Below are 21,142 nucleotides of genomic sequence, written 5' to 3' on the forward strand. Positions count from 1 at the left end.
TATGATATGCCCCCCTGACTCGGCCCTGGGTATTTTATGATTGATTTCATACTAATTTACATATTAATAGTTTGACAAACAAGTATCATTAGTCCAACGTCAGATAGCCTACTCATTTGCCTATTCCTTTTTGTACCTTATGATATGCCGTAGTTACGGGCGCTCAAACTCTTGTCAAAGTTTTTGTTTTCTAAATTGTAGGACAATTTCACAATCAATTACAAGTAAGTAAACATATCATCCTGGCATGAATTGGCTAGCTTGCATCGACTAATGACGTTAGCTAGATAGTATAACCAAAGACTTTAAACTGTATTTAGCTAGCTAGCTAATCTAGCTAACGTTACTTGACCAAACTTATCCGCTAGCTAACGTTAGTTTTCCATACTACTCTTTCCTCACAAAAGTCGTCTCAACTAGTTAGTTACCTGGTATCAAACTAGGTATCTAACTAGTTATTTGTAGCAACTTTGTTGCACATTTTGATACTTTTGAATAGTCAACCACCAACTCGCTTGCTAACTCAGGCTAACTAACGTTAGCCGTTTAACGTTACCTTATAGCTTTGTTGGCTATTTAGCTAATATTTTTCTAATGCTCTTTTTGACTAACATAAAGTGTAACGTTACATAGTACTGTAACTAGCTGATAAATGCTTAGCTAGCACTTTCTCGGCGTATGTCCATTTGGGCTAGTTTAACGTTGGTCAATAACCTAAATAGCCAGCCAGCTACAGTATATTACCTAGCTACTGAAACGTTATTTGAAAATTATTTTGTTTACTGCCGTTAGTTAGCTAGGTCGTTATAGTTTTTGGGGGTGAAATGTAGCAGTTTGGAATAATTATCTTGACTTAACATGGGCTTTCTCTAGATGGAAGCAGTTCTCTCTCGTTGAGTACACTGAGGTTCTTTGTCATATCAGAGAAAAGACACCCACTGCAACCTCGACTTCTTTGGCGTGTGTGTTGAGTGCCAGTACTGACAGCTGTCCTTGTCTCTGCAGCCGTTACCATGGAGGAGGTGACGCGCCTGGTATCATCAGGCGACTGTGTGAAGATCTGGGACTCAGCCTCCATGACAGTGTTAGAACAGTTCAACCCACATAGCGCTACACACCCTGTGGCCCAAGTGTGCTGGAGCAGCAACAGTATCCTTCTTACTAACCCTTTGGGCATGTCCCTGTACGTATAATGGCTAACTTTTTGTTTTCCTTTTGCTCTCGGTCATATTCTAGTTGAACCGGAGTGGTGAGCAGTCCCCCACACCTTCATGTAAACTACGTATTGATTAAATAATGATAGTTGTTCTGTGCCATAAATTACCTAATGTAGTTGGTTACCTTGAGTTGATTCCTCAGATCAGTATCTTGTAAGCGCCAGCAGTATAGGAGACAAGCTGGTGGTATCCAGTCTCAAGTCCTCTCCTATCCCAGTGGTGGAACTTGCAGAGGGGGTGAGTGTACAAGGCCTGACAGCCATTGCCAGTAAAAAAAGACACCATTTCAGTTCCGTTTTAATTCATTACCCTCGCATGTTGTGAACGTGTTTCACGTTACTATAATGTTTGTGTCCACAGAAAAATCAGACCCGCGTGAGTCTGAACTCGACGTCCCAGTACTTAGTCAGTGGGGGGCTTGATAACTCCGTCAACATCTGGGATCTGAAGGCCAAGAGGCTTCATCGCACCCTCAAGGTACCCTCAGTCTTATCAGCACCTGTGACCCTACCCATAATAATTACAGTTGAAGTCAGAAGTTTACATACACTTAGGTTGGAGTCATTAAAACGTGTTGTTCTTCCACTCCACAAATTTCTTGTTAACAAACTATAGTTTTGGCGAGTCGGTTAGGACATCTACTTTGTGCATGACACAAGTCATTTTCCAAAATTGTTTACAGACAGATCATTTCACTTATAATTCACTGTATCACAATTCCAGTGGGTCAGAAGTTTACATACACTAAGTTGACTGTGCCTTTAAACAGCTAGGAAAATTCCAGAAAATGATGTCATGGCTTTAGAAGCTTCTGATAGGCCAATTGACATCATTTGAGTCAATTGGAGGTGTATCTGTGGATGTATTTCAAGGCCTACCATCAAATTCAGTGTCTCTTCTTTGACATCATGTGAAAATCGAAAGAAATCAGCCAAGACCTCAGAAAAAGATAGTAGACCTACACAAGTCTGGTTCATCTTTGGGAGCAATTTCCAAATGCCTGAAGGTACCACGTTCACCTGTACAAACAATTGTATGCAAGTATAAACACCATGGGACCACGCAGCCGTCATACCGCTAAGGAAGGAGACGTGTTCTGTCTCCTAGAGATGAACATACCTTGGTGCGAAAAGTGCAAATCAATCCCAGAACAACAGCAAAGGATCTTGTGAAGATACTGGAGGAAACGGGTACAAAAGTATCTATATCCACAGTAAAACGAGTCCTATATCGACATAACCTGAAAGGCCGCTCAGCAAGGAAGAAGCCACTGCTCCAAAACCGCCATAAAAAATCCAGACTACTGTTTGCAACTGCACATGGGGACAAAGTTCATACTTTTTGGAGAAATGTCCTCTGGTAAGATGAAACAAAAATAGAACTGCTTGGCCATAATGACCATCGTTATATTTGGAGGAAAAGGGGGGGAAGCTTGCAAGCCGAAGAACACCATCCCAACCGTGAAGCACGGGGTGGCAGCATCATGTTGTGGGGGTGCTTTGCTGCAGGAGGGACTGGTGCACTTCACAAAATAGATGGCATCATGAGGAGGAAATTATGTGGATATATTGAAGCAACATCTCAAGACATCAGTCAGGAAGTGAAAGCTTGGTCGCAAATAGGTCTTCCAAATGGACAATGACCCCAAGCACACTTCCAAAGTTGTGACAAAATGGCTTAAGGACAACAGAGGCAAGGTATTGGGAGTGGCCATCACAAAGCCCTGACCTCAATCCTATAGAAAATCTGTAGGCAGAACTTAAAAAGTGTGTTCGAGCAAGGAGGCCTACAAACCTGACTCCGTTACACCAGCTCTGTCAGGAGGAATGGGCCAAAATTTACCTAACTTATTGTGGGAAGCTTGTGGAAGTCTACCCGAAACATTTGACCCAAGCTAAACAATTTAAGGCAGTGCTATTAAATAGTTATTGAGTGTATGTAAACGTCTGACCCACTGGGAATGTGATGAAAGAAATAAAAGCTGAAATAAATCATTCTCTCTAGTATTATTCTGACATTTCACATTCTTAAAATAAAGTGGTGATCCTAACTGACCTAAAACAGGGAATTTTTACTAGGATTAAATGTAGGAAATTGTGAAACTGAGATTAAATGTATTTGGCTACGGTGTATGTAAACTTCCGACTTCAACTGTATGTCCTAGCACTTATCTTTTGAACGAATCTCACCTGAAAACCTGGTGCTATGTAACATTGCACTTGATCTTGGGCAAAGCTTTCGGTGTAGATATCGAGACATTTTGGAGTTACCTTTATTACCAACACAACCTACCTCCTCACTTGTCTCTCCGCTCTCTCACCAGGACCACAATGAAGAGGTGACGTGTGTGTCCTTTAATGGTAGTGACAGCTACATCGCATCAGGCTCCACCAGTGGTGACATCATCCTGCACAGCATCACCACCAACCTGTCTAGTAAGGCCTTTGGACACGGCACCAACCAGGTGAGTGTTCTGTTGGCCTGGACACAGTTAACACTAACCATGGCCCTTTTGCTTATTAGGTAAGTCCATTTGAATTCAATCACTTTTTGACAGCATCCTTTTGGCTCCAGAGTGATGCAGCGATCTAAGGCTAGAGGCGTCACTACAGACCCTGGTTCGATTCCAGGCTGTATCACAACCGGCTGTGATTGGGAGTCCCATAGGGCGGCGCACAATTGGCCCAGTATCGTTAGGGTTTGGCCGGGGTAGGCCGTCATTGTAAATAAGAATTTGTTCTAAACAGACTTGCCTAGTTAAATTTAAAAAAGAACTTTCCATAAATATTTTGCCCATGGAAAAAATGGTCATTAAGTAACCTTTTTGCCTAAACATTCAGGAGATAAACGTGCTCAAAAGTTGACCTATTTTTCATACCATGAGATGTCCATGTCTTCATCACTGGAAAATATCAACTTAACCATTTATCTTTTAAAAGCTTAGTGTTGTCAAACTATTTTATTTCTTGAAAAAAAAAAAAAGATTTAGGAATATATATATATATATATATATTTTAACGTACTTTAAAAATATATATATTTATTTGCAGATGTTGTAGCTTAAACCCTATTACACATCTGAGTTTTTTGTGTTGTGCCCGCAATCGGTTGACACATTTTCTTGAAGACAGGGTCTCATGGTATGGTTGGGAATGCCAAATAGGTTAATGTTGAGCACCTTTATCTCTTAAATGTTTTGGCATTCAGGTCCAAAAAGTCACTTTCTGAGCGCTTCTACAAGGGGCAAATATGAATGGCTATATGAATGAAGGTTTTGTTAAAATCAGAAGCTGTGTGGTCAAAAAGTGAATGAATTCAAATGGATTTACCCTAAACTTATTCAATTCTCACCCAGTCTCTGGGTGGTAGGGACCAAGGTTTGTTACTGGTCATCAAATATGTGGCTGAAGGATTAAAGACAATAAAAACAATTTTGGGTGACAATTAAGATGCATTATAGACAGGTCTCAAAATGTACACTGAACAAAAATATAAACAACATGTAAAGTGTTGGTCCCATATTTCATGAGCTGAAATTAAAGATCCCATAAATTGGCCATAACACACAATGCGTTTTCCTCTCAAATATTGTGTAGAAATTTGTTTACATCCCTGTTAGTGAGCATTTATCCTTTGCCAAGCTAATCCATCGACCTGACGTGTGTGGCATATCAAGAAGCTGATTAAACAGCATGATCATTACACAGGTGTACCTTGTGCTGGGGACAAAAGGCGATTCTAAAATGTACAGTTTTGTCACACAACACAATGCTACAGATGTCTCAAGTTTTGAGGGAGCATGCAATTGGCATGCTGACTGCAGCAATGTCCTCCAGAGCTGTTGACTGAGAATTTAATGTTAATTTCTCTACCATAAGCAGCCTCCAACATTGTTTTAGTGAATTAGGCATGCGTTCAATTGGCCTTACAACAGCAGACCATGTGCAACCATGTCAGCCCAGGACCTCCACATCCAGCTTCTTTACCTGCAGAATTGTCTGAGCAGCCACCTGGACAGTTGATGAAATTGTGTGTTTTCACAACTGAAGAGTTGCTGCACGAACTGTCTCAGGGAAGCTCATCTGCATGCTTGTCGTTGACTTCAGGTGGCAAATGCTTGCCTTCAATGGCCACTGGCACACTGGAGAAGTGTGCAGTTCACGGATGAATCGGGTTTTAACTGTACCGGGCCGATGGCAGACAGCATAGCATGTATGGCGTTGTGTGGGTGAGCGGTTTGCTGAACAGGGTGCCCCATGGTGGCAGTGGGGTTATGGTATGGGCAGGCATAAGCTATGGACAACTAACACAATCGCATTTTATCGATGGCAATTTGAATGAAGAGATTCCGTGAAGAGATCCCGAGGCCCATTGTCGTACCGTTCATCCATGCCATCACCTTATGTTTCAGCATGATAATGCACGGCCCCATGTCGCAAGGATCTGTACACAATTCCTGGAACCTGAAAATGTACCAGTTCTTCCATGGCCTGCATACTCACAAGACATGTCACTCATTGAGCACGTTTGGGATGCTCTGGATCGACGTCTATGACTGCGTGTTCCAGTTCCCGACAATATCCAGCAACTTCGCACAGCCATTGAAGAGAAGTGGGACAACATTCCACAGGCCACAATCAACTCTATACGGAAGAGATGTGTCATGCTGCATGAGGTGCAAATGGTGGTCACACCAGATACTGACTGGTTTTCTGACTTTCTGACTTTTTTTTTTTTTTTTTTAAGGTGTCTGTGACCAACAGATGCATCTCTGTATTCCCAGTCATATGAAATCCATAGATTGGGGCATATTGAATTTATTTCAATTGACTGATTTCCTTATATGAACTGTAAATCAATAAAATCTTTGAAATTGTTGCATTTTACGTACATTTTTTGTTCAGTGTATTTTAGCTGGTGAAACAATGGAACAACACTTTACATGTTGCGTATTTAAAAAAATCAGTGTAGATTTATCAATAATGGCTGATAGCCGAAAAGGCTTGACCATCTGAATGGCCTTTTCTATTAAAAGCTTCCGAAGTTTTGAACTTACCAGCTGAAATAATACATATTACATTTTTATTTAATTTTAATTTTACCCCCTTTTCTCCCCAATTTTCGTGGTATCCAATCGCTAGTAATTACTATCTTGTCTCATCGCTACAACTCCCGTACGGGCTCGGGAGAGACGAAGGTCGAAAGCCATGCGTCCTCCGAAGCACAACCCAACCAAGCCGCACTGCTTCTTAACACAGCGCGCCTCCAACCCGGAAGCCAGCCGCACCAATGTGTCGGAGGAAACACCGTGCACCCGGCCCCCTTGGTTAGCGCGCACTGCGCTCGGCCCGCCACAGGAGTCGCTGGAGCGCGATGAGACAAGGATATCCCTACCGGCCAAACCCTCCCTAACCCGGACGACGCTAGCCCAATTGTGCGTCGCCCCACGGACCTCCTGGTCGCGGCCGGCTGCGACAGCCTGGGCGCGAACCCAGAGACTCTGGTGGCACAGCTAGCGCTGCGATGCAGTGCCCTAGACCACTGCGCCACCCGGGAGGCCCCGAAATAATACATTTTAATATAAATATCCTAAAGCAAAAATATAACAATACATTATCTGATCAAATTACAGGGGCAAAAGATAGGGATGTCTTCTCTCCCCTCTCCTGTTCGCACTGGCAATTGAAACGCTTGCAGAAAGTATTAAACACGACCCAAACATAACAGGTATTGGCAAATAGGGATGCACGATATATCGGTGAACATATCAGATGTCTAGTTTAACGGCGACGTGCAAAACTGATGTCAAAGCTCACGTGCATACCTATATGACGCCGCGTTAAAAAAAAATATTTGCGCTACACAGCATTCCTAACCTAGCCCACAATGTCTGTTGTGTGGGTCGAGCAGTCATTTGAAAGAGTAAGAATTTCAGCGAGACAACTCAAAGGCAAAGTCCATTTAAAGCCAAGATAATGGAATTCATTGCCCTTGACAATCAACTGTTCTGTCGTGGGTGATGTTGGTTTTTGCCGACTGGTCGAGCACTGGTACACACTACCAAGTGCGCTTTAAAAAAAAAATTGTTTAGATGTTGCCCTACCGGAGCGTCACTGCTATTAGCTTCACGACATACATACTATGGAACGCTGTTTGGGTCTTTGTGTGTCAAAAAAAGATACAGTAGCCCTGTCAACTGTACAAATGTCTACAAACACCGGCCACAAACGATGTGTTTACAATACCGCGTTGGTAATAAAGCATAATTTGTTCGACCGCAACTTCTGGGGTAGCTAGCTTTAGCTTGGAACCTAGCTAGCACCAATATAACCAGCCTGAAAACAATGACCAGTAGGAACTGCAGTCATTTTCATTATTCTTAGCAATGATTTAGGAATCCTTGTAAGTATTGTTGTTTGCCTATTGAACTTCAGTTCATGAAAATAAATAGCTAGGCAGCTACTTAACCCTGTTGCCCAAAGCTAATGTTATAAGCAGCCAGCTAGCTTCATCTAGCTAATGAGGTTGTGTTGTGAAGCTAGCCATAATAAGGATTAGGCACAGTAGTGGAATTTGCGGTTTGCCTTCTAAATAAGTGTCATTGACAGTGATGCAAATGAATACAAATAGTAGAAATATGCCATACTTGTATTTTGAAGGCTAACCACAAAGTCCACTATTGTGGCTCATCCTTATTGTGGCTAGCTTCACATAGATGGGTCCGACCACCATTAATCAAATAAGAACTGTCTTATAAATTATGGTTATTTTAGATGATGACACCTAGCTAACTATAACTCCTGAAACAGATGTTGTTTTGCCATGTTTTTGGGGAAGAACATGGTTTGCATCCATGAGTTAGCTAGCTTTTTTTTATGACCAGCACTGTAGGTGCGCGAGACAACTTTACCAGCATCATAGCATACATATCGATGAATTGTTGTGACATATGAAATACGAGGGATAGTGTAATCAATGTGTAATAACTATGTAAAAAAGTGTTAACGCATTAAATTATGGGACATGCAGTCATATTCAGGTCCTGATTGGTCAACAAGCTTATTTGACACGTCAAATATTGCAATTTGACATTTTGACACGCAAAGACCCAAACAGCGTTCCATAGAAATCCTGGTTGAGAATGAAATGACTGAACAAATGAACAACGAAACAGCACAGCAAGTAAGTGAAAGAAATAGGTTTTTATTATGTTTTATTAGCATCCCACCTCGTCAACAGCCAGTGAATCTGCAGGGCGCCAAATTCAAAACAACAGAAATCCCATAATTAAAATTCCTCAAACATATAAGTATTTTACACCATTTTAAAGATACACTTGTAAATCCAGCCACAGTGTCCGATTTTCAGAAATGCTTTACGACGAAAGCACACCAAACGATTATGTTAGGTCAGAGCCAAGTCACAGAAAAACACAGCCATTTTCCAGCCAAAGAGAGGAGTCACAAAAAGCAGAAATAGAGATTAAATTAATCACTAACCTTTGATGATTTTCATCAGATGACACTCACAGGACTTCATGTTACACAATACATGTATGTTTTGTTCGGTAAAGTTCATATTTATATAAAAGAAATTGAGTTTACATTGGCGCATTATGTTCAGTAGTTCCAAAACATCCGGTGATTTTGCAGAGAGCCACATCAATTTACAGAAATACTCATAATAAACATTGCTAAAAGATACAAGTGTAATGCATGGAATTTTAGATCCACTTCTCCTTAATGCAACTGCTGTGTCAGATTTATAAAAAACTTTACGGAAAAAGCACACCATGCAATAATCTGAGTACAGCGCTCAGAGACCAAATCAACCCAAACAGATATCCGCCATGTTGTGCAGTCAACAGAAGTCAGATATAGCATTATAAATATTCACTTACCTTTGATGATCTTCATCAGAATAGACTCCCAGGAATCCCAGTTCCACAATAAATGTTTGATTTGTTTGATAAAGTCCATTTATGTCCAAATACCTCCTTTTTGTTCGCGTTTAGCCCAGTAATCAAAATTCATGAGGCGCGATCACTAGGTCAAAAAGTTCCGTGACAGTCCGTAGAAACATGTTAAACGATGTATAGAATCAATCTTTAGGATGTTTTTAACAAATCTTCAATAATGTTCCAACCGGAGAATTCCTGTCTTTAGAATTGCAATGGAACGCAAGCTACCTCTCACGTGAACGAGCGTGGTCAGCTCATGGCACTCTGGGAGAGACCTTACTCAATCCCCTCTCATTCGCACCCACTTCACAGTAGAAGCCTCAAACAAGGTTCTAAAGACTGTTGACATCTAGTGGAAGCCTTAGGAAGTGCAATATGACCCCATAGACACTGTATTCGATAGGCAATGAGTTTAAAACTACAAACCTCAAGATTTCCCGGTTGGATTTTTTCCCAGGTTTTTGCCTGCCATATGAGTTCTGTTATACTCAGACATCATTCAAACAGTTTTTGAAACTTCAGTGTTTTCTATCCAAATCTACTAATTATATGCATATTCTAGCTTTTATGGCTGAGTAGCAGGCAATTTAATTTGGGCACTGAAAGGAATTTGATTCCTATGTGTTCGTTAACCAATTTAATTATAACAAAGCAAACACTCTGTCCGTTTATAAGAATTTGTAAGGTTCTTATTTGCATAAAATAGACAAACCAGCAACCAAAATAATCAATGGCGTTTATTCTCGAGAGATTTCTACACAAAATACCATGTACATTAGTTTATATATCACACATAGCGTCCTAAAATGTCCCTCCTCTCCGACAAGACAAAGCTGATTCCAAAGTCCATTCCAACACACTAACGCACACACATTACACACTATATCTGGATTATCTCTTGAAGTCTCACCACACTTTATTACCACTTAGCTGACAGTTCCAGTCCCCCCCAGATACGGAAAACCTGGAGGTGCTCTCGCTGTCTTATCTCCACAGTTATAGCTGGGTCGGTTCAAACATAGGTTAACGAGTCTCTTTCTTTCGGCACATACATACATTCCTTTCTTCCACAATGGTTATCATTTTTAATTACCCCTTGTCCATGCTATATAACCTCTAATCCTAATGGTTAAGTTTCTGGGTAGAATTATTTAATCATTTATCTTAAACCTTGATAAAATATCTTAACAGGCACGCTTTTCATCCAAAATTCCCAATGCTGTCCCCTACCCTAGAGAAGTTAAGGATCGGCATCCCGTCAACGGGACAGTTGTAAATCATGCAGCGCGTTATGTCAAGATCGCAGATTGTAGAGAAACCACAAATGTCGGTACATATAAGTGTCTTATATCGGCTGAAAGCTTAAGTTCTTGTTAATATAACTGCACTTTCTAATTTACAGTAGCTATTACTGAGAAAAAATGCCATGCATTTGTTTGAGAGCTCCTAACATTTTTTTCACCGCGATAGGTTTGATAAATTCACCTCTGAAGGTGAAATGTGAACTTAAATTCTGAAATCTTGCTCTGATTTATCATCCAAAGGGTTCCAGATATAACACGAAATGACGTTTTATTAGATAAAATCCTTTTTCATTTAATAATTGCAATAGGAAAAATAATAATTCAATCTACAGCAATTGTTTTAAGTAGACCACAACAATATCAAAGAGTTAGGATGCTTCATAAGTTGCAACAAACAGCAAATATACAATGTGTACAAAACATTAAGGACACCTGCTCTTTCCATGACTTTGACTGACCAGGTGAATCCAGGTCAGTCACTTGTTAAATCCACTTCAATCAGTGAAAATGAAGGTGGGGAGATTTTTAAGCCTTGAGACATGGATTGTGTATGTATGCCATTGAGGATGAATGAAAATTAAGTGTCTTTTGAACTGGGTATGGTAGGTGCTAGTCGCACCGGTTTGTGTCAAGAACTGCAACGCTGCTGGGTTTTTCACGCTCTACAGTTTCCCGTGTGTATCAAGAATGATCCACCACCCAAAGTTCATCTTGACAACTGTGGCAAGCATTGGAGTCCCTATGGAACGCTTTCGACACCTTGTAGAGTCAATGCCCCAACGAATTGAGGCTTTTCTGAGGGCAAAAGGGGGGGTGCAACTCAATGTTACGATGGTGTTCTTAATATTTTGTATACTGAACTTTATCCCATTACTCAACAATATGAAACCCGATCTATTTAAGTGTCGTGATGTGACTACCATTAATGTTATGGCTATTCATCGAATAATCACATACCACATTCAATTATTACGCAATGAAATTAATCATATAACAATTAAGTCGTTATCTGGGGCACCACGGGAAAAGTTTATTTAGCGAGTGTTTCCTGAGTTAACGCGAATATCTCTATACTATCTGTCATCCATTCATTTGCTCCTATTTCAGTCTCATTCTGAATGTCTTAGTATCCTATAAATCTGTATAAACCCTAGTCTCCATGATGAATGAGCTTACACAAATTGACTTTGTTTAATTCATTAGTTAATTATATATTTACACACACACACACACACACACACAAGATTATACACTGAGTATTAACACGATGCAATAAAGTCCCTAGTGGACTAACCCGATATGAATGCAATGTACATAAAGTCAGCAAAAAAAGAAACTGTATTTCAAAGATAATTCGTAAAAATCAAAATAACTTTACAGATCTTGCAAAGGGTTTAAACACTGTTTCCCATGCTTGTTCAATGAACCAAACAATTAATGAGCATGCACCTGTGGAACGGTCGTTAAGATACTAACAGCTAACAGATGGTAGGCAATTAAGGGCACAGTTATGAAAACTTAGGACACTAAAGAGGCCTTTCTACTGACTCTGAAAAACACCAAAAGAAAGATGCCCAGGGTCCTTGCTCATCTGTGTGAATGTGCCTTAGGCATGCTGCAAGGAGGCATGAGGACTGCAGATGTGGCCAGGTCAATAAATTGCAATGTCCGTACTGTGAGACGCCTAAGACAGCGCTACAGGACGGACATCTGATCGTCCTCGCAGTGGCAGACCACGTGTAACACCTGCACAGGATCGGTACATCCGAACATCACACCTACGGGACAGGTACAGGATGGCAACAACAACTGCCCGAGTTACACCTGGAACGCACAATCCCTCCATCAGTGCTCAGGCTGTCCTCAATAGGCTGAGAGAGGCTGGACTGAGGGCTTGTAGGCCTGATGTAAGGCAGGTCCTCAGCAGACATCACCAGCAACAACGTTGCCTATGGGCACAAACCCACCGTCGCTAGACCAGACAGGACTGGCAAAAAGTGCTCTTCACTGACTAGTCGCGGTTTTGTCTCACCAGGGGTGAAGGTCGGATTCACGTTTATCGTCGAGGGAATGAGCGTTACACCGAGGCCTGTACTCTGGAGCGGGATCGATGTGGAGGGTCTGGGGCGGTGTCACAGCATCATCGGACTGAGCTTGTTGTCATTGCAGGCAATCTCAACGCTGTGCGTTAGAGACAACATCCCCTTCCCTCATGTGGTACTCTTCCTGCAGGCTCATCCTGACATGACCCTCCAGCATGACAATGCCACCAGCCATACTGCTCCTTCTGTGCGTGATTTCCTGCAAGACTGGAATGTCAGTGTTCTGCCATGTCCAGCGAAGAGCCCGGATCTCAATCCCATTGAGCACGTCTGGGACCTGCTGGATCGGAGGGTGAGGGCAAGAGCCATTCCCCCCCCCCAGAAATGTCCGGGAACTTGCAGGTGCCTTGGTGGAAGAGTGGGGTAACATCTCACAGCAAGAATTGGCAAATCTGGTGCAGTCCCTAAGGAGGAGATGCACTGCAGTACTTAATGCAGCTGGTGTCTGTTAGCTGTACCCTGAATAATCATTTAACCGTTCTAAGACCACTGTCCACATCGGCCGCAACCCGGCATGTTTTGGTCTCAAATGTAACATTTTTAGGAGTCCTTTTATAAGCACACTGGCAAAAGGGGTGTTCCATCCTTTTGGCATAATGTCTGTGCTCACGTGGGCGTGGTTACTGACTGGGTAAAACTTTACATGAAAGATAATTCTCATGTAGAAGGCTAAAATAACATTTCATCTTCTCACAAATAGTTTAATCATAAGTTCCACAACATTTAGATCTAAATCTGATAACTGGGACATATACATTTGTAGAGTTATCGTTATTTCGTTATACCGTCCTTAATATCACAAAACAACAAATTATTTGACATGATTATTGTTTAGAGCCCCACTAACCATTTCCCACATTATTTACGTTAGAAATATTGTTTCAATGTCCAACCTTTTGATGTTACAGTTTTGGCCAAGTGTCTCTCTGTAACACTCAAATTAAATGTTCAATACTGCAGAGCCCAGAGTTTGAAAGGTATTTTACTATCCGGTTGTGAAGTCATAAAACCGGGCCAACTTCATCCTTCTACCCCTCTGCGGTAGAGAGAGGGTGCTGAAGAGCTGACCCACTAACCTGATCCTTTGGGTCCTCAGGAGAGTCATGACAAATGGAACAATCTTCCCATAAATCTTACAGGTAGAATAAACCTCTTCAGAATGGCAGGCTCCCAAAGTTTTTATAATTATTCTCGGTAATACCAACTACCCAACCGAAGACAGGCCTTTAAAAAGGTATACTCATCCATAAGACTATATGGGCAAATAAAACTCATAAAATGAACAGGGACATCTCCATAAAGGTGGTTTTAACCTTCCAGACTTGGGTGGCAAGTTGATACAATTCCAAGGCTTTTACTTGAGACCTACTGTTAAATGCACTAAAGAGGAACAATGGTACATATTGAAGATATACATATTAACAATATGGAAGGAATTTAAACCGATTCTACTTGAACCAATATTGCTTCCAAAAAACCCTATTGAACAATCCTTGGATACCTTTTTCAGAATGCACCAATACATTTGCTCACATGGGAAACTAAAGGCATAGAAACCGTGAATTACTTGGTAATAGGAGATAAATACATTTCCTTGATAGGATTTAAAATCTATTTTGCACTGACCAATGTAGATATTTTCAAATACATGAAACTTATAAACAAGTTTCAATATCAAATCTTGGGAGAATTCTATTTGAGTCAGAAAAGGATATTCATATGATGGGTAAGAGATACAAAACCTTGCAGAGAGCCTAACTGACACCCGCTTAGCAAAAAATATTAGCTATTGGTACCAAGACTTAAAAATAACTGATATTCGATGGAGGGAATGTTGGAACAACAATGTATGCTTAATCCAATATAAACTACTGTATTGAGTTTACTTTTAATTTGTCTGTCTGCATATGTCAAGACATGTCATATGACAGTGCAGTGAGATACCCGATGGGGTATATACTGAAAATCAACCAATCCTCAATCGTTAAGACAATGGAAAAATCATATGCTTCATTATCTAAATATTGAAAGAGTGTGTGTGGGAGAAGAACAAAATGGTGCAATTTGAGTACGGAGAGTAGTGCAGGCACTGGAGATAAGGGGTTAGAACAAGTGGGTATTGTTTGTACACATCTGTATGTTGTCTTTTGTATGTGTTGTATTTATTTAGTTTTTGATAGAGAAAACATTTTAAGAATAAGCCGCCTCTTATTTGCAGCCATGGGCGATATCTCAATAGGAGCTGATCCATCATCAGTATTGTGGAATAATTATGTTAAAGTGAAATGTTTCAACGTCATATTCATCAGCACCACCCCAACATCAACATATGTGAATATTGCGCATATCTATGTTTTATAGTAAGAAGTTTCCAATGACATCATTGGTGTGCATTGTGATTTTGCCTACTAATTGGTTGTCATTGCAAACACTTATCTTCATTTTTTTTTTTTACTACAAAACATTAACACGCCATTTTCACATACTTTTGTATTTACCTTATGTGGACACCCCTTCAAATTAGTGGATTCTGCTATTTCGGCCACACCTGTTGCTGACAATTGAACACAGCCATGCGATCTCCATAGACAAACATTGGCAGTAGAATGGCCTTACTGAAGAGCTCAGTGACTTTCAATGTGATACCGTCATAGGATGCCACCTTTCCAACAAGTCAGTTCGTCAAATGTCTGCCCTGCTAGAGCTGACCCAGTCTACTATAAGTGTTGTTAATGTGAAGTGGAAATGTCTAGGAGCAACAATGGCTCAGCCGTGAAGTGGTGGGCCACACAAGCTCACAGAACGGGACCGCTAAGTGCTGTAGCGTGTTAAAATCGTCTCTTCAGTTGCAACACTCACTACTGAGTTCCAAACTGCCTCTGGAAGCAACGTCAGCACAATAACTGTTCATCGGGAGCTTCATGAAATGGGTTTCCATGGCCGAGCAACCGCATACAAGCCTAAGATCATGCGCAATGCCAAGCTTCGGCTGGAGTGGGGTAAAGCTCGCCACCATTGGTCTCTGGAGCAGTGGAAACGCATTATCTGGAGGGATGAATCATGTTTCACCATCTGGCAGTCTGACGGCAGAATCTGGGCATGGCAATGCCAGGGGACAGCTACCTGCCCCAATGCATAGTCCCAACTGTAAAGTTTGGTGGAGGAGGAATAATGTTCTGGGGCTGTTTTTCATGGTTCGGGCTAGGCCCCTTAGTTCCAGTGGGAAGGCCCTAGGGAAAGGAAAATCCTAACACTACAGCATACATTGACATTCTAGACGGTTCTGTGCTTCCAACTTTGTGGCAGCAGTTTGGGGAAGGCCCTTTCCTGTTTCAGCATGACAATGCCCCTGTGCACAAAGTGAGGTCCATACAGAAATGGTTTGTGGAAGAACTTGACTGACCTGCACAGAGTCCTGACCTCAGACCCATTTTGAACACAGTTTGGGATGAATTGGAACGCCGAATGCGAGCCAGGCCTAATCACCCAACATCTAGTGGAAAGCCTTCCCAGAAGAGTAGAGGCTGTTATAACACTGAAGGGGGACCCATGACTTTGGAATGAGATGTTCCATGAGCAGGTGTCCACATGTAGTGTTAGATGATGAATATACATTTAGAAAAAATATGAAATGTCCCATTTTTAAGTTAAGATTTGAATAGAGAAAGCAAATCCGAGAGCAGCACTGACTTTCTTTTGATCCTATCAGTATGGGCACTATCCTCTTTTAGAATCTGAAATGCTTACATGCTCATCTCTAACATGTAGGCTCAGCATTCCCGAACAGTCCCATTTAAGTCAGAATGTTGAACCAACTTAATTTCTACTTATATTTGTCTGACGATTTTGGCCCGATGTCGGAGGTAATCTTAGACAAAATATCCACAGGGAAGTGTTATCAACCCGACCTTCAGTGCGCTGGTCTGTATATCGGTTTGTTTTTCCGGTTTTGTATGTTCAATACTGATGCAACTCGAACGTGATAAACACTTACACAATATGGCCAAGCCTGACCGAACCACAGACCGAACGCCGTCCCACAAAATCAGCTGGCAAATTTCACAAACACTTACAGCTGATTGCAGGAAATGTGCTTCGGTCAACTACGTTCGGTTAAATTTGGCTATTGTGCATCACATGCAATGCGTCAGGAGATTGAACACACAAGCGACAGAACCTACCTGCACCGCAAAAAGTCGGGTAAACAACACTTTTCTGTGGATACCCCATCTCCACCACCTACTGTCAAAATGACCAACAGCACGGACAACGGTAAAGTAAGTGTAAATATCATTTTATTCAACATTCTGGTTTGTAGAGACCCATGCAATTTAAAATATATATTTTTTCCCTCAGACTGAATAGCCATGGTGTAACCATGGCAAGTCTGATGTTTAGGCAATATCGACGAATGCCTCAACGATGCACTGAGCGAACTGCGTGGTGTTTTGGGAAACATGTTACATATTTGGCAGTTGTAGGAAAGATGTATTGTGAAAACACTTGCAAGCCTAAGTTCTATTGGTAAGTCGGACCCAGGTTGTTAGCTAGCTAATGAGGTTAGATGACTGAATAAGGTGTAAACGAATGCCCACGAGTGGTTTTGGAAAAGCCTGCGAAATGGTTAATGAATGTATAGCCAATTCACGATAGAAAAAAAACATTGCGCCAGTAATGTGGGTCATATCTTTTATCTCTAGGGCACTTAAAGTGCTAAAGCGAAGCCTAATCATTACAACAATTATCGATGTGATTTTTATATTTTTTGGCTCACGGTGCTCCCAAGGTAAAATGTCAGGTCACACACTCATAGGTCTAAAATAACACTGTTCCTCCCACCTCAGCCTATCCACGACCTGAAGTACTCTGTGGTGAAGCGCTCCCTGCTGGGCAGTGTGTCAGATAGTGGCTCTGTGGTCCTGTGGGACGCCAACACTCAGAAAGAGCTGCATGAATTTGATGGAGCCCACAAGGCCCCCGCCTCGGGCCTGGCCTTCTCCCCAGCCAATGACCTGCTCTTTGTCACCGTGGGCCTGGACAAGAAGATCATCTGCTACGACACCTCCAGCAAGATGTAAGAAAATGGGATTTAGTATTGACCTCACAAGTATAGAGACATACTGTATGACAGAGAGAGCCTGTTACGTTGGTGTTTTTGTGCAAGCTGCTTTTGTTGCGGGTCAAACACATTGAGGGCCAAAAAAATTTGAGGGTCAAACACATTCACATTTGAAATGGCCTTGTATTTTTTTCAATGATGCGGTCTTTTACTAGTAATTAGTTCTTCAACAGCGCAAAGGGACTTCAGAGCTGGCTCTTTTGCTTAAATGTAGTCTTGACATTTTGTGTTTGTGTGCTCTCTCTCAGTGTTCTCCGCAGCATGCGTGTGGAGTCCCCATTGACCGCCATTGACTTCACTCCAGATGGGGCAGGCCTGGTGGTGGGCTCCACCCAGGGCAGACTGTACCTGTACGACCTGCGCAACCTCAGCGCTCCCACCAAGACTGCCACCGCACACAAGACCTCCATCACCAGCCTGCGCTTCCAGAGCTCCCAGAGCAGACACCTCAAGGTAGGCTACACACCACAGCGCTTTTTCAATTCAATCCAGTCAGGGAATTGAAAGTCCTATTCAAGATTTGAACATTTTTAAATGTTACTTTTCAATCCCGCAAATTGAATTTTCTTGAGCTGAGTTCAGAGGAAATTTTAGTTCGGGACCACTGAAGTACTGTGACAGAGACAATGATTTTGGGATGCCATTTGTCTGCACAAGGAGGCACGCCAAGACCATGTGGGTTTTCTTTGGTCTGTTGTGCATATTGTGTGGAATTAATTAGTTTTACCTTAATTCGTGTAAATGAGTTGATAGTGTTCTACTTCACTTGATAGGAAATGTTGTAACCTTTCGTCATTACAGTAATAATTTTCCCAGAGGGATGCACTTTTCCAGTTCGGTGTGTATATCTTGACAGCATGTGCTGTAAGCTCTGTATTGTGTGGCTATGGGCTGGGCTCCTGACTAATAAAGATGCATCTAAAACTTTAAATCGTGTGCTCAATAGGGACCGTATTGAAGCTTGTAGGTATTTAACTGGAATGTGTAACCTGAGATCAATTAAACCTAGCCTTTTCAAGCTAACCATGTCCCTTTTTTCCCCCCCATTAGTCCAGTAAAATGGCATCCAGCAAGTCTTCTAGCTCTCACACAAGCAAGAGGATCTCAGCCAGGCTGGGTAATACCTACTTACCAGCAGCCACCCACAGCTCCACCTCTACACCCCCCTCTAGCCTGCTTGCACCCCACATGGTAGATGGATGGGATGGACAGGCACAGGGCACAGGTCAGACCTGCTCTAGTACCTCAAATATACTTCTGGCCAACATCCTGACCTGAAACATCACCCCATTTCCAATTCATGGTCTAGACCAGGGGTACCCTGAGCCTGGAGATCTAGAGAGCTGGTTGTCATTGTGTGTGTGTGTGTAGGCTCCAGTGTGGAAGTGGTCTCCAGAGAGGCGGAGGGCCAGCCGGGTGCTGACCGCCTGCCCAGTCTGGACAAGTTCAGTAGCGTGGGTAGAAACAGCCTGGACATCTTCTCCCCCGTAAGAGACGGTGAGCTCCCCACTCGTCTTTGACTTAGTTTCAACTCACTGGTATTAAGTTTGGATTTGGTCATCACACCATTTTCTTTTTAAACTGACAGCTTGTTTTTTTGTCTTTAGATTACAAAGCCCATGGGATGGGCGGTGATGCTCCTGGTGGAATCAAAGGGAATGGTATGTGGAAAATGCCATGCATGTCCTCTTTTACAGTTCAAGTTCTCATTGACCCTGCACAGCTAACCATGAGTAAAAGATGTCTTTTTTAATTAACCCTCTGTTATACACCTGATGCAACTAATCAAGGGCTTGGTGAGTAGTTAAAGATGGTTTGTTAGTGCTGGGATAGAACAAAAATGTGCACCACGGGTTCACCCAGGAATCGATTGAGAAACACTGCTGTAAACATTCAATAAAGTTCACTGTCCCCTGTACATCATCTATACTGGTGTACATGATTGAGACCACATTTGTGGCTTGTTGTATGTACCATAGGGACCAGTTTGGATATGTTCTCCAGAGAAGGAGAAGGGCAAAACAGCACGGAGAAGTTCAGCAAAGTGGGACGCAATAGTCTGGACATTTTCTCTCCAGTCAGAGAGGGTGAGATTCCATTTGTGTCCCTTGACATTCAAAGTTCAAATTGGTCTGGACAGCTTCACAAACCTGTAAACTTTTTCAAACTCATTAACTGTAATGTACAAGCTGAACATTGATTCACTTATTCTCCAGATTACAAATCCCATGGAATGACCGCAGATGTATCAAGTGGGAAGAAAGGAAACAATCTGGACTTCCTCCCTTCCTACTCTGGTGGACCCCCACACCGCAAGACTCCCCTGGGCACACCTGGAGGAGGGCGCTGTTACAGCCCCCTGTCTGTCTTCCAGACCCCTCAACCAATCAAAGAGGAGGATGCCGAGCCGCCAGCGCAGACAGACACACTGGATTTGAAACGGGTCAGTTTACTTTATTCAATCAGCTGTGTACAATTTGGAATGCTGACAGACCATTTTAACTAGGAGTATTCCATTCTGGTCCTGGGGTCTTCCCAGACAAAAATATTCAAGGACTTTCATTACTTGAATCAAGTGTGATAGTGTTGGGCTGGATCAAAGATGGGCAGGGAGGCCCCAGAACCTGAAATTAGACCCCTTATTTAGTCGGTTGGTTTTTCCTGTCTAAATGTTCAAGCTGCTCTTCACCTGTTGTCTGTTCGATTGACAGTATGAGAAGGGTGAAGGCCCCACCCCACACAGCCAACCAGCACAGCTGTTCTTCACCCCTGAACCCAGCCTGAGGGCGGCCAATGACATGCAGGCCCAACTGCGCTACAACACACCCCTCAATGGTGGTCCGCACACTACTGCACCAGGTGAGTTTATGGTTGTTTTTTTCTGTGTGGGTAACAGCTGCAGATAAACATATTAATTGATGACATTATGATGTATAATAGCATGACTGTTTAAATTGTGTATGGCTACTGTGTATTTGTATGGTAGAGAGCATATCTAAGCACAACAGTACATTAATTGTGTGGTAGTACATTGATGAAATCAATGAAAAATACCCTGTGTCAGCAGGCCCTGCAGTTTCTTCAGTGGTAGCATCCTCTGTATCAGAGAGAATAGTGGAGGCTGTTGGAGCAGAGGGTGGAGGCGCTCCCCTCACATCACTGCAGATCCAGTTCGTTCGCAACATGATCCACGAGACCCTGGAAGACTTCAGGTGGTTGCACTTTCTCACAGCAGATCACCCTTGGTTGTTGAACCTACTTGCGCATCTCTGGTCAATAGTTCTGTGGATTTTTGGCTAACTCCATTTCCTCAACAGGGACGCCTGCCACCGAGACATAGTGAACCTCCAGGTGGAGATGGTCAAACAGTTCTACATTCAGCTGGTAAGTGACATGTCCCTCTGGTCCTACTCCACTACACACCACACACTATTTAGAGT

The 21,142-nt window shown here is 42.3% G+C and overlaps 1 protein-coding gene across 4 annotated transcripts in view; it reads left to right on the forward strand.

The window, feature by feature from the left end:
• LOC129862303 (protein NEDD1-like) overlaps nucleotides 1–21,142 on the forward strand; it is a 22,923-nt gene continuing 1,781 nt past the window's right edge. Inside the window, exons 1-15 of one of the 4 annotated variants that reach the window (XM_055933808.1) lie at nucleotides 1–224; nucleotides 1,006–1,149; nucleotides 1,360–1,454; nucleotides 1,578–1,694; nucleotides 3,541–3,681; nucleotides 17,428–17,657; nucleotides 17,951–18,155; nucleotides 18,753–18,819; nucleotides 19,074–19,199; nucleotides 19,310–19,363; nucleotides 19,682–19,789; nucleotides 19,919–20,145; nucleotides 20,414–20,561; nucleotides 20,767–20,914; nucleotides 21,020–21,086. In XM_055933808.1, the coding sequence (XP_055789783.1) occupies nucleotides 140–224; nucleotides 1,006–1,149; nucleotides 1,360–1,454; nucleotides 1,578–1,694; nucleotides 3,541–3,681; nucleotides 17,428–17,657; nucleotides 17,951–18,155; nucleotides 18,753–18,819; nucleotides 19,074–19,199; nucleotides 19,310–19,363; nucleotides 19,682–19,789; nucleotides 19,919–20,145; nucleotides 20,414–20,561; nucleotides 20,767–20,914; nucleotides 21,020–21,086 (1,962 nt within the window). In that variant the 5' untranslated portion in view covers nucleotides 1–139. Of the gene's footprint in view, nucleotides 225–1,005; nucleotides 1,150–1,359; nucleotides 1,455–1,577; nucleotides 1,695–3,540; nucleotides 3,682–7,874; nucleotides 16,861–17,427; nucleotides 17,658–17,950; nucleotides 18,156–18,752; nucleotides 18,928–19,073; nucleotides 19,200–19,309; nucleotides 19,364–19,681; nucleotides 19,790–19,918; nucleotides 20,146–20,413; nucleotides 20,562–20,766; nucleotides 20,915–21,019; nucleotides 21,087–21,142 lie in introns of those variants that run through there. The other 3 variants (XM_055933806.1, XM_055933807.1, XM_055933809.1) reach the window with 3 other exon arrangements.

This window comes from Salvelinus fontinalis, chromosome 9 (genome assembly GCF_029448725.1).
Source record: "Salvelinus fontinalis isolate EN_2023a chromosome 9, ASM2944872v1, whole genome shotgun sequence".
Lineage (NCBI taxonomy): Eukaryota > Metazoa > Chordata > Actinopteri > Salmoniformes > Salmonidae > Salvelinus > Salvelinus fontinalis.